Source organism: Myxine glutinosa, chromosome 3 (genome assembly GCF_964187855.1).
Source record: "Myxine glutinosa chromosome 3, kmMyxGlut1.1, whole genome shotgun sequence".
NCBI classification, from domain to species: domain Eukaryota; kingdom Metazoa; phylum Chordata; class Myxini; order Myxiniformes; family Myxinidae; genus Myxine; species Myxine glutinosa.
Genome location: NC_136263.1, coordinates 188,179,454 through 188,193,380, shown reverse-complemented (window position 1 = coordinate 188,193,380; position 13,927 = coordinate 188,179,454). Strand labels below are relative to the sequence as shown.

General features: G+C 43.5%; 1 protein-coding gene across 1 annotated transcript in view; it reads right to left on the bottom strand.

Moving 5' to 3' along the window:
• LOC137422958 (laminin subunit gamma-1-like) overlaps window positions 1–13,927 on the bottom strand; it is an 85,267-nt gene that overhangs the window by 26,413 nt on the left and 44,927 nt on the right. The window contains exons 10-14 of the mRNA XM_068109650.2: window positions 5,634–5,776; window positions 5,179–5,357; window positions 4,937–5,093; window positions 2,848–3,062; window positions 2,624–2,712 (exon numbers count right to left, since the gene is read on the bottom strand). Coding sequence (XP_067965751.2) covers window positions 2,624–2,712; window positions 2,848–3,062; window positions 4,937–5,093; window positions 5,179–5,357; window positions 5,634–5,776 — 783 coding nt within the window. The remainder of the gene's footprint in view (window positions 1–2,623; window positions 2,713–2,847; window positions 3,063–4,936; window positions 5,094–5,178; window positions 5,358–5,633; window positions 5,777–13,927) is intronic.

The following is a 13,927-nucleotide window of genomic DNA, read 5'->3' as shown; positions in this document are numbered from 1 at the left end:
GAAGCTACACCACCATGGAATACCAACTTTGATGCTACACCACCATGGAATACCAGCTTTGAAGCTACATCACCACGAAATACCAACTTTGATGCAACACCACCACGGAATACCAACTTTGATGCAACACCACCACGGAATACCAACTTTGATGCAACACCACCACGGAATACCAACTTTTATGGAACACCACCAAGGAATACCAACTTTGATGCTACATCACCATGGAATACCAACTTTGATGCTACATCACCATGGAATATCAACTTTGATGCTACACCACCATGGAATACCGACTTTGATGCTACACCACCACGAAATACCAACTTTGATGCTACATCACCATGGAATACCAACTTTGATGCTACATCACCACGAAATACCAAATTTCATGCTTCCCCACCATGGAATACCAACTTTGATGCAACACCACCACGGAATACGAACTTTGATGCTACACCACCATGGATTACCAACTTTGATCCTACACCACCATGGAATACCAACTCTGATGCTACATCACCACGAAATACCAACTTTGATGCTACACCACCATGGAATACCAGCTTTGATGCTACATCACCACGAAATACCAACTTTGATGCTACATCACCATGGAATACAAACTTTGATGCTACACCACCACAGAATACCAACTTTGATGCTACACCACCATGGAATACCAACTTTGATAATACATCACTATGGAATACAAACTTTGATGCTACACCACCACGGAATACCAACTTTGATGCAACACCACCACGGAATACCAACTTTGATGCTACATCACCATGGAATACCAACTCTGATGCTACACCACCACGAAATACCAACTTTGATGCTACACCACCACGAAATACCAACTTTGATTCTACACCACCATGGAATACCAACTTTGATGTTACATCACCATGGAATACCAACTTTGATGCTACACCACAATGGAATACCAACTTTGATGCTACACCACCATGGAATACCAACTCTGATGCTACATCACCACGAAATACCAACTTTGATACTACACCACCATGGAATACCAGCTTTAATGCTACATCACCACGAAATACCAACGTTGATGCTACATCACCATGGAATACAAACTTTGATGCTAAACCACCACGGAATACCAACTTTGATGCTACATCACCATGGAATACAAACTTTGATGCTGCACCACCATGGAATACCAACTTTGATAATACATCACTATGGAATACAAACTTTGATGCTACACCACCACGGAATACCAAGTTTGTGCAACACCACCACGGAATACCAACTTTGATGCTACATCACCATGGAATACCAACTCTGATGCTACACCACCATGGAATACCAACTTTGATGCTGCACCACCACAAAATACCAACTTTGATGCGACATCACTATGGAATACCAACTCTGATGCTACACCACCATGGAATACCAACTGTGATGCTACATCACCACGAAATACCAACTTTAATGCCGCACCACCACGGAATACCAACTTTGATGCAACACCACCACCGAATACCAACTTTGATGCAACACCACCACGGAATAGCAACTTTGATGCTACACCACCACAGAATACCAACTTTGATGCTACATCACCATGGAATACCAACTTTGATGCTACATCACCACGAAATACCAACTTTGATGCTACACCACCATGGAATACCAACTTTGATGCTACACCACCACGAAATACCAACTTTGATTCTACACCACCATGGAATATCAACTTTGATGCTACATCACCATGGAATACCAACTTTGATGCAACACCACCACGGAATACCAACTTTGATGCAACATCACCACGAAATACCAACTTTGATGCTACACCACCACGAAATACCAACTTTGATTCTACACCACCATGGAATATCAACTTTGATGTTACATTACCATGGAATACCAACTTTGATGCTACACCACCATGGAATACCAACTTTGATGCTACACCACAATGGAATACCAACTCTGATGCTACATCACCACGAAATACCAACTTTGATACTACACCACCATGGAATACCAGCTTTGATGCTACATCACCACGAAATACCAACTTTGATGCTACATCACCATGGAATACAAACTCTGATGCTACACCACCAAGGAATACCAACTTTGATGCTGCACCACCACAAAATACCAACTTTGATGCTACATCACCATGGAATACCAACTGTGATGCTACACCACCATGGAATACCAAGTGTGATGCTACATCACCACGAAATACCAACATTAATGCTGCACCACAACGGAATACCAACTTTGATGCAACACCACCACGGAATAGCAACTTTGATGCTACATCACCATGGAATACCAACTTTGATGCTACATCACCACGAAATACCAAATTTCATGCTTCCCCACCATGGAATACCAACTTTTATGCAACACCACCACGGAATACGAACTTTGATGCTACACCACCACGGAATACAAACTTTGATGCAACACCACCACGGAATACAAACTTTTACCATGAACCACTCCCACAATGGGTTGTTTTATTCCAGACATTATAGGCTGTCATATTGCATTTTCCTTTTTTCCATTTAGTTTAGTATCGACTCGTGTTGAATTGTGGTGCATTCTGGGAACATTATCTCACAGTTCTGCGAGATCTATCGCCTCGGCAGAAAGCTGAGAAAGAGCTGCTGAAGGTGTCGATGGATTTACAGTCATCTCCCTGTCTCGAACCTGCAGGAAGAATCAATCTCTAGTTTATTTAGATCAGTCATATATATGTATATATATCACAAAGGAGATTGCAGCACTGTGACACTTAATAACATAATGAGGGTTTTGATCACAATCAAACACATCCTATCTCACCATGAGTTCAGCTTGAGCAAGCAATTTCTGTGCGCGTGCCAACTTCATCCGCGCGCTCGGGAACAATCGCTTCGTGTCATCCACCTCCTGCTTCACCCGTTCCAGCACCTCGTTTGCTTGGGTTGTTGTTTTCTCAATTTTGCTCAAAAGATGTACTTGATTGGCCAGAGAAAATCTGAGCATATGCAATTGCTTCTCAAGTGTCTGGTCCCTTTCTAAAGAGTACGAATGAAAAAAAAAAAAAAAAAACATTACGCAATGCAATGCAACAAAACACAACAACGGAGGATTTGTAAGAAAATGGCCAGGAAAATATAATGCAGCCAAATGACAATAAGTTCATCATGTCATATTGGTTTTGGAAGTGATTTGTCATACAAAGTGATTTGGTTGCAATGTTCACTTCTGGTACTGCCACACTGAATGGCATTTCAATCGGATTCTGTCCTGGTGCAGATAAGCTTGCAACACCATAGGCCTGTGTTACTTTTTTGAACAATATGGTCCATAAGGCTAATGGGGAAGCGTACACGTACATCACATGCAGGACAAGGACATTGGGAAAGATCAGTGTCGTTTTACTTTAATTACAAGGACAATGAGCTTGGTGATGGCTTAACGGTTAAGGCTTAACATCGCAGTGTCCGAAGTTTGAGCCCCTGTCATGCCGTTGACCTTAAACATTATGTCAAGGTCAAAACAAATGTCAACCCTGCGTACTTTCTATTCCCATGATTGCTGCAAAATTCCATTCCAAAAGTCCCAGCCGGTTTCGAGATACAGCTCGGACATTGACCAAAAAAGGGAGAAAAACCTACCTAGTAGTTTAGTACTCTGAGGGGGTCTATGACCTTGACCTTTAACCCGTAGGGGAATGAGGTGAATAATCCATACATTTGCCTTGGTCTAAGCTGTCAAAAGAGGGCAATTTCGTTCCGATCAGACAAACCTTAGTCAAGTTATGGTGGAAATGTTAAAATGTGTACAATTAGGTCATGACCTTAACAATTAGGTCAAGGTCAAAATAATTTTTCGCACTTTCTATTCACATTGTCGATGCAAATTTTCATTCCGAAAGTCCCAGCCGGCTCAAAGATACAGCTCGGAAATTGGGAGCACAGGAAGAATTTTTCTTTCCGAAAAAGTCGTTTAGTACTCTTCAGGGGTCCAATAAACTCTGGGGTACCTTTAGAAATTGGAGGCACTAATTGTAGAAATAAACCCGAGAACAGCAATAAGTCTTCTTCTTCTGACATATGGGAGTATAGAGGGAGGCCTAAATAGTCAAAAAACAAAGCATTTGATAAATAAATAGAGGGGGCAAACAAGAGAAGTTGCCAGAATGTGGCATTTGGGAAATTTATGCAATTACTTTATTTTTTGGTGAACAACAAATAGAGGGGGCAACGTCTCCTTTAATTTGTTAAACTAGCAACGGTACCCGCCCTATGGGCGGGGCTTCAATTGGGAGGCCCAAATGAAAAGGCAAAATATCAGAAATTGAAGGTTTTATTTTATTTTAAACGATTTATATAAACATCCGTTAAATCATATCACACGCAAATCATCAAAATCTAAACAGTATTTGTAGAATTTCAATAAAAGCCACATCACTGTTCATATCGGTAAATATTATTCCATCGTGTTTGGAAAAACTGGAAAATTGAAAAAATTGGAAATTGGAAAAATTTGAACTTTGGGGAAAAAAATTGGACAAACAATACAGCCTATTTTACTCCAGGAGATCCCCGGATTACCCACCCAAAATTTCGTTGCGATCGGTTCAGCCGTTTTTGCGGTACCTGGGAACGGACGGACAGACATTTGGTGAATTATAGTAAGATAAATAGAGGGGCAAACAAGAGAAGTAGCCAGAATGTGGCATTGGGGAAATTTATGCAATTGCTTTATTTTTTGGTGAACAACAAACTGGAGCTAGTATCTCTAAATGGCTTCATGAGGAAAAGGTGCGTGTGGTGATTTAGAAGAAGACTTGATGATGTGTGGCCATCGATGTCGAAAATTATTATTTATTTTTTATGGCTTCATCAGCAAAAGTTAAGGGGCACAAGCACTCCAATAGTAATACCTTGTACTTGGAGAGTTGTACGTCTTAGTGTTGTTGCCGTCTCCTTCAATCGTCTCAGCAACAGAGGGAATGGCTTGTGTGGCCCGCTTCCTCCAGCTTCCTCGTGCTCGTCCAAGCACTGTCGCAGCTTGTCTAAACGATGGTGAGCATCAGAAACCTATGAAGAATGAGTGAAGACTTTGCATTGTGTGTCTACAAATCCGTATTGATAATTTAGTTAATGTTGCGACAACAGACGGCACCTTGTCTGCGACAAAGCGGTAGCAGCTTGGACATGGCTGGCAGCCCGACACCGACCGGTTGAAGAAGGCATTGTTCTGGCAACGGTCGCAGCGGGGGCCAGCCATGCCAGGCCGACAGATGCAGCGGCCATCCTCATGGCAGCGGCCATCTTGAGAACCATGTGTGTCACAATCACACGCTAGGCAGGGACATGCGTACATGTAAATACAGTATCTGTCGATGCATACATGTCGTTGTGTCTCTGGCTATATGTACATTTCCTAAAAAATACTCGTACGAGACGTTATGGGGATCTGTCTTCTAGAATCTGACGATAATCTCCCAGGATCCATTGAAAAGTGCGAATAAGTTTTCTTCAAGGATTGTAAATTTATATTGACAATTGTATTTTGGAAATCCAAGTCAGAAACCCGGTGTTTTGTAAATTTATAAACGAGACCTCGAAGTTACGTACATAAGCAACCTGTGGAAGAGAGGTTGAAGAAACCAGTTCGGCAGCGGTCACAGTGCTGCCCGCCAATGCCTGGCTTGCACACGCACTGCCCGGTTCTTTTGTCACATCCAAACCCCTTTGCACCGAGTACACTGCAGTCACATCTGTTGTGCGAAAACAAGCAGCCATCTTTTCACCCTTATCGCAAGAGAGTAGTGCCACAACCTCAATGTAACATCTCAAGCAATGGCGTTCATAATTGCTATGATGATTGTAATGTAATGCTGTTCCTGTTCCATGTTTGTGTTTGGTTCCGTGTTTTGTGAATTACCATGTGCCCTTCCCACTCAGGCGGGATTGCGTCAGATCTCGCGAGAACACGCCACACAGCTAATGGCCTGACAATAAAATAAAGCAGTTGTCTTATATGTAATAATGCAAAGAGCCAATAAAACACATAAAAATAATTCTTACTGATACGTATTCAAAACTAGAACGGCACTCGGTAGAGGGTATACCCCCACCAGGCTGTACGGTTTATGTTTTGTATCCCATTGATAGACCGGATGTGGATCCTGACCTGAACCAAAATCGATTGGATTGGGTTGTTCTTGTCATGTAACCAATGCATCCAACTTGTTTCGTCCTAACTCGTCCGTAACTTTTTTGAGATATGCTATACTGTATGTTGTTTTTGGCCCCATCTCAATGGTGAAGAATCACTCAAGAAAAAAAAGAATTGGATTTGAAAATTTTGGTGAAGAATCGCAGAATTCTAGTGTCCGGATCCAGATCTTCCCCAAAATCTAATCAATTCGTCCTTGTTATATATATATACCCAACCTGTCTACAACTTTTTGAGATATCCTGCTGCTCACATGTATATATTGTTGGGGTTTTGAGAACCCTGCACTGTGTAAATTGTTGTAATATACCCTTTGTAAATAATTATTTGTGTAAATACCTCCATTCATTGTAAAGGTCAAAGATCGTCCCCTAGTTAGTCCACATTGCAACACGTAGCGAACCATAGGCCCTCTTCGTAGTTATTTCGTTATTATGTGTTTCAGGTAAGGCTGTGTTTCCAATAGTTTGACTCTACGTTGCATTAATCAAATAAGATAGGTCCCCTTTCAATTTCCCCAATCATCTCCGCTCTCCAAAGTTCCCTTCAAAAGCGGTGTGAGTGGTTTTCCATCCCGCAAGCCGCCATTGGCCATGTGCTCATCTCGGAGAAAAAGGGGGGAGGACCCGCCGGATCACGGGCGTGGCACCAACTCGTCATCAAAGGTGGAGTCAGCCAGCCCGAACCAGCCAACCAGCACCGCGGTGAGCGACCCGGTAGGCGTGCCCTCGCAGCCCGCGGCTTGAGCCGGCAACGGCCGATAAAAGGCAAGAGGAGGGACTGCTTAGGGAGATGACCGATGAGGAAGAACCAAGAGACACCAGCTGAGCTGAGACGTGCTGCAGTTGAATTGAGTCAGAGACTTCTGTCTTCTACCGACTCCTCTCCGGCCTTGCACCCCCAGCTCTCTCTGTGCTCTGTCCCCCAAATATTCCTACAGGTCGCACAAGATCTGCCAGCAACCCTCTGATGGTTAAACTGCCGAAATCTCGGCTCTCCGCTCACCTTCACTCTTTCATTCCTCTTTTCTCCCGCCTCTGGAACAAACTCCCTCACTCCCTTCAATCCCACTCCTCCCTCCAGGTCTTTAAAACAGCTGTTCACCACCATCTCTTATCTTCCCCCATCCAAAACCTTGATCTTTTCTACCCCCGCTAATTCACCCCAGATCCACCTTGTTTGAAATTCCAACTTCTTTCCTGGAAGTCCTGGCAGTGTCCATATGTTTTATACCTCTCCCACTGCCCCCTTCCCACGCCCCCCCCCCCCCCCCCAAAGCTCTCGCCCTCTCTCAGATCTCTCGATGTCTCCATGTCTCTCGGTCCCTGCTCTCAAATGTTGTGTTTGTGTCCTTCCCCCTCTCTCCCCATCTTGTCTACCGCTCCCTATGTTATATGTTTTATGTGTCGGTTTGTCTTTCTGTGTGATTAATGTTCGCTCTTTCACGAGCCTCGATATTGTATACAAAAAAAAAAAAAAAAAAAAAAAAAAAAAAAAAAAAAGACGTGCTGCAGTAGAATTCAGAGAGAATTCAGATAAGCTGTGAGAGACGAGCTGCAGTTGAGTTGAGTAATAACCAGCGCTGACGACCGGGTTTTCGCCGCTGAACCTGAGCGAGGGCGTGCACGCGGGACACCAATGGCGTGCCGCGATCCCCGGACCTCCCTGCCCGCCAGCTCTGTGGACCGTCTGCCCCTCTCATCCTTCCAGCCATTCCTGCCTGCAATTCCCATTCGTGTACGGGAGTTTGTTCTGTCTGTATTGTCCTGGGTATAATATAAGCTTGTTTTAAGGTTTGCTCTGTGTCTTCTTCTTCTTCTGTAAATTACTTTCGTTCCTCCTCTTCTTTGGTTTTGTTTAAATAATTAATAAATACCTGTTATTCCTTAATTTTGGTTTCATTCTTCCCCGATCGTCTTTGTCTTTTCCCAATTGAGTACCTGTGGCGCGATTTTGGCCGAACCGCTTTTAATCGGGTTTAGTCCATTGATAACGGCTCGAACCGCGGATTGCTAAACCGCTCGGCAAATACCATCTTGTCCGTGGTTCGAGTGGTACTTGTCTCCCTGTTTTGCGGAGGGATTGATAAAGGTATTCGGGATAATACCTGGCCCAACAACCCTGATCAATCCCACCCCGCAAAGGAGCGTTACAAGTACGAGGACCGGTCGGACGGCCAGCTTAACAGGACAAGGGGATTAATCCCCCCTTGCTAACGGGAGTGCCGTCCCCCGTATCCGCAACAATATATATATACATATACTAGCTGCGCTCGCCTCACCAAGCCTCGTTACATCTCACCACCAAGTAATTTAAAACACCTCACCACCAAGTAATTCAAAACATCTCACCACCAAGTAATTCAAAACACCTCACCACCAAGTAATTTAAAACACCTCACCACCAAGTAACTCAACACATCTCACCACCAAGTAATTCAAAACACCTCACCACCACGTAATTCAAAACACCTCACCACCACGTAATTCAAAACGCCTCACCACCAAGTAATTCAAAACACCTCACCACCAAGTAATTCAAAACGCCTCACCACCACGTAATTCAAAACACCTCACCACCACGTAATTCAAAACACCTCACCACCAAGTAATTCAAAACACCTCACCACCACATAATTTAAAACACCTCACCACCACATAATTTAAAATACCTTACCCCCACCAAATTTAAAACACCTCACCACCACGTAATCCAAAACAACTCACCCCCATGTCATTCAAAACACCTTACCACCATGTAAATCAAAACGCCTCACCACCACGTAATTCAAAACACCTCACCACCACATAATTTAAAACACCTCACCACCACGTAATTCAAAACACCTTACCACCATGTAATTCAAAACACCTCACCACCACGTAATTTTAAAAACCTCACCACCAAGTAATTCAAAACACCTCATCACCAACTAATTCAAGACACCTCACCACCACATAATTAAAAACACCTCACCACCACGTAATTATAAATACCTCACCACCACGTGATTCAAAACCACCACCACGTTATTAAAAACACTTCACAACCACGGAAACAAAAGTTTGAGGGTGTAGTTAAGTGTCAACACAGACACTGCCCAGATGTGTAGATGTATAGATAAATGACTGTACCCGAGTTTCCGTTTTGTCATGGTTTAAACCAATCATAAATTCAAACAATTATTTTGCACAAATGTTTTTGTAATATACGTGATATTACCTTTTATAAACAATTGAGGTTGAAAACTTAAGTTGAAAAGAAAAAAAAATTCCACAAAAAATTCCAAAAATAAAGAAATAAAAAATTGGAAATGTTTTCAAAAAAAATACCCTTAGGACATACCGACGGGAGATATGTGCATACCAGAAGTTTGGTACGATTTCACAAAAGTTTGAGGGAGTAGTTCAGTGACAAGACAGACACTGCACAGATATATATATATTGTTACGGACCGCGGATAAGATGTTGGTTTGCCGAGCAGATGGCGCCGCGGCCCTAACAGTTACCCCGACTAACCCGATTCCTGGACGTTGGCCGAATCGCGCCACAGATATTCAATAGGGAAAAGACAAAAGCGACACGGATGTGAAGAAGAAGAAGAAGAAGAAGAAGGAGACGAAAAGGTTTGAAATGCTACTAAATTTATTCCTACTATTTACACAATCAAAAGAAACCAAGGAAGAAGGAAAGATAATAAAATAATATACAGAAGAAATCAGAGACACAGTGCAATGCTAGCTTACCTACAGTCTTAATTAACCCAGGACAGAACAAACAAAAGACAGACTCACACGGGGAATGATGACAGGAATGGCAGGAGGTGGATGGCTGGAGGGGGAGGAAGGTTCAGCTGGAACCGCAGCGGCGCAGCACGGTCGGGTCGGGGATGAGCAGCCGCCGCCTTTTCTCGATCGGCGCGTTTAGCAGCCGCCGTTCCTTCGCGGCCCCGTTCGAAACTGCCGTCAAGGCCCCGAAGCTGCTGTGGCTGAAACTGCTGTGGCTGAAGCTGCGGTGGCTGAAGCTGCTCTGGCTGAAGCTGCGGTGGCTGAAGCTGCTCTTTCAGGGATCCCTTACTCAACTCTCCTGGGGGCGTCGGGGCCGCGGGTTATATAGGCCACACCCTCGAACCTTCGCGAACCTCCCCGAGCGTTCTCTCTCCGCCCTCTCAAGCCAAACCCCTTGTACTTGGTTGGTTGTTCGGAGCTGGCTCACTCCTCCCCTCTATGACGAGGTGGAGACACGCCTTTCTTCTCCGAGATTACCTCGGGTGATGGCGGCAAATGTAGTTGGCAATGCGAATGGCAATGATGCAGTTGGAAATGGAGGTTTTGGGAATGGGAATGAAAGGGAATCTATCTTATTTCACTTGGTGCAATGGAGTATTTCAATTAATGGAAGACACAGCCTTACACTAATACACATAATAAGGATATAACTGTCAACAAGGGGGGAAATCTATGATTGGCTAACGTGTGGTGTTTATGAACTAATTACGGGACGCACTTTGACCTTTATACATAACTGGAGCAAGGAGGGCGATATTTTACAACAATTTACACTACAACAACAACAAAAAAAAAACATTCTCATATCCACAACACTGCACCCTCCTCCTCTTAGGCACGTCCCAGGCCTCTTACATTAACTTTTAGTGTGGCACGTAGGTGTAGTTCCCTCTACATTTAACCTGACCCTGAGTGCGACAGTTTTAAAACATAAATAAATATGTCCCGCTGCTCCATTGCACCCTGCCTAACAGACTCACGCCCACAGCTAACCGAATTGCGGAATGGTCTTCAAACTATACACTTACGGTGGGGGCGCATTATTTACAATGACTCTACTTTTATTTACAATACGCAACCCAGGACCTGTGATTGTTCTTTTGGGGGGAGAGACAGTCTGCCCTGCATCGATGCACCATGAAAGCACCCAAAAATACACCAACGCACCCTCAAACACCAATCGGTGCACAGTCATCACTGTTCATGAATAAAAAATAAAAACAATAAACCCTGGTGCTGGTCTTCCTCTTCGGCTCCCTCTGCTGGCTATTGCTATCTTCCTGTGGTTGTCATCTTCTTTGCTGGCGGCCTATTTGCAATAAAATAAAATGCACCCAACGTGTCCATTGCTTTTATTTATGGCCCACAGGGGGGGCCGACTTTTCGTGTAGGCTGCTATGTCTTAAAAATGGCTGTCGTGTTTTTTTTTTGTTAAAAGCAAAATTCCACTTGATTCCTTGTCTTTGGGGTGTCACATGTTCGAAAAAATAGGTTGTTAATTTTTTAAAACGGATTAAGGGTGTCAAATCCAAGATGGCCGCCAAAATATAAAAAATTCCATTAAAACTGGTATTCTGAACACAGTATGAGGTCCAAATTAATGATAATACCCATAATTTCAATACCAAGGAGTTCAAAAACAATTAATTTCAATATGGCAATCAAATTCAAATTCAATTTCAATATGGCAGAAGGAAGCGGCATTGACCAGGCTTGGGTCGAAGCTGGACTATATTTTCCAACAACCGTAACGCAAATCCTAAATGGAAAACATCTCTATAGGTCCCTAGAAGCACATACTGTAACATTGCTTGCTCTATACCATCTCTACTTTGACAGGTTCCTAACAAAAGCACCAGAAGAGAAAGTGTTCCTAAGTGAAGCGTCCATTGATTTGGAAAAAGCATATCAGAAAGATATCAGCATGAACACAGGCAACCGTCAAAACCTCAGAGATGCCGTTAGAGAAACCATGACCATGTTCGAATCTAGAGATATCCTCACAAAGTTGGGACAGTTTGAAAGCAATCCAGCACCAATTCAACACTACATCCGTAACTACTTGAGGCAGTTTGAAACTATCCTTCAGTATATTAGAGCTACCAGACAACGGGACCTGCTGCTGCATATGGAAAGCACTGAAGCTCTTATCAAGTACTTCTTTGCTCACGACCACCTGAACTACGCACGTTTGCTCCCTTTGTACCTGTCAACAATGCAGCAAACAGAACAAGTTTTTCCAGATGTCTGGGCAGAACTCCTGAAAGGAAATTTCTGTGTGACGAAGGGGATTGCTGCATTCACTTCAATAGGTCCAGATCACGGAATTGAGCAGGAGAACCGCAAACTCAAGGTCATTGGAGGCATTACTGGAATAACCCAAATTGAGAGAGCTCTAGACCGTTTCTTCCTGATTGCACCTGACTTGTCTAATCTAGTAGAGGAGTTTCAAAGAGAATATGGCATGGAAGGTGCTGATACCAGAGACCAACACCACGAGATCACAGGGGGAAAGTCCACCCGAGTAATGAGAAATTCCGCTAGATTGACAGAGGTATTTGTTGTTCATGGAGACCCATTCGTAACTGATGAGAGTGACCTGTGTAACCTTCTTACCAAGAAAGTAATTGATGAAAAGGTAACAAAGGACATAGTAGACCGCGATGCCATCGGACAACAGTTGTTCCAGACATTTGTCAAAGAACGCCTTACAGAAGGAAAACTTTCAGTGTGGGATCCAATGAAGAGAAAGAACATAGGCACTTCAAAAGTGCCAACACAGTGAAGAAAGTGAAAGCAGGTGACAAACTCATTAAAGTCAAAGAAGAACGAGGACTCCTACAGAGGTTTATAGTAGCATCAAGAAGCCGTCCAGACCTTGATCTAAAGGACTGTATTGGGAAGTATGAATTTGGAATTGTTCCACGTGCCCTTTTCGCTTCGGATGGGTCACTTCTCCTAGCATATGACAAGGCTAAGGTCCTTCATCATCTTGAAGCGCTAGTTACCAAGGAGCAACCTAGCCCAACAGAAGCCACAAGCGATCCAGCTAATGCCATACCGAGTGTTTCTGGCGACCAAGTATTGAGTGAAAACTCCCAAACTGAAGTACCACCCCAAGCCGAGGCGCCTGAAGTACAAGAAGCGCAGCCTGAGCAAGAAGCTTCAACTGACATGTCCGACATGTCTGAGAAATTTAAAGTTGTAGTCATAGATGGCATGGCCCTCGTTAACTCCATCTCCAAGACAGACAAAATGAAAACATGCAGTGATTTTGCCATGTCATTTCTTGAAAAGCTTGTCAGGATTGCAGCTAACTACGACGAAGTAAGACTGGTATTTGACAGATACATCGAAAGTTCTCTGAAAGAGCAAATGAGAAAAAAAGAGAACAAAGGGAAACTCGACCTACTATCACATCCAAGATAGTACACCGATCCAGAATATTTCCTTGAAGGACTTCCTTTCAAGTGTCAAAACCAAGGCAGAACTTGTAGAGTATTTAGCTGCAAAGACTCTGGATCACAGCAACAGCTCTGCCAACAAATTGAAGAAGTTCATGGTAACCTTCGGCACTGAGACAAAAGGCAATGTAAGTGTGCCTGATGAATTGGTAAAACACGGTCATGAAGAAGCGGATACGTTACTCTTGCTCCATGCCCTAACAGTTAACGGCGATGTAGAACTTGTAATAGACTCTCCAGATACCGATGTCTTCTTGCTGATGATCCACATGTATCCACAGCTACCTGCTGAGACATATTTCCTTACCGGAAAAGGAAAACTGAATAGGAAAATTGCAGTCAAACCTATCTTTGAAAAGTTAGGAGTTAACCGCGCCTCAGCTATTCTCGGGTTTCATTCTTTCACAGGATCAGATGTGTGTAGCAGGTTCGCCGGCA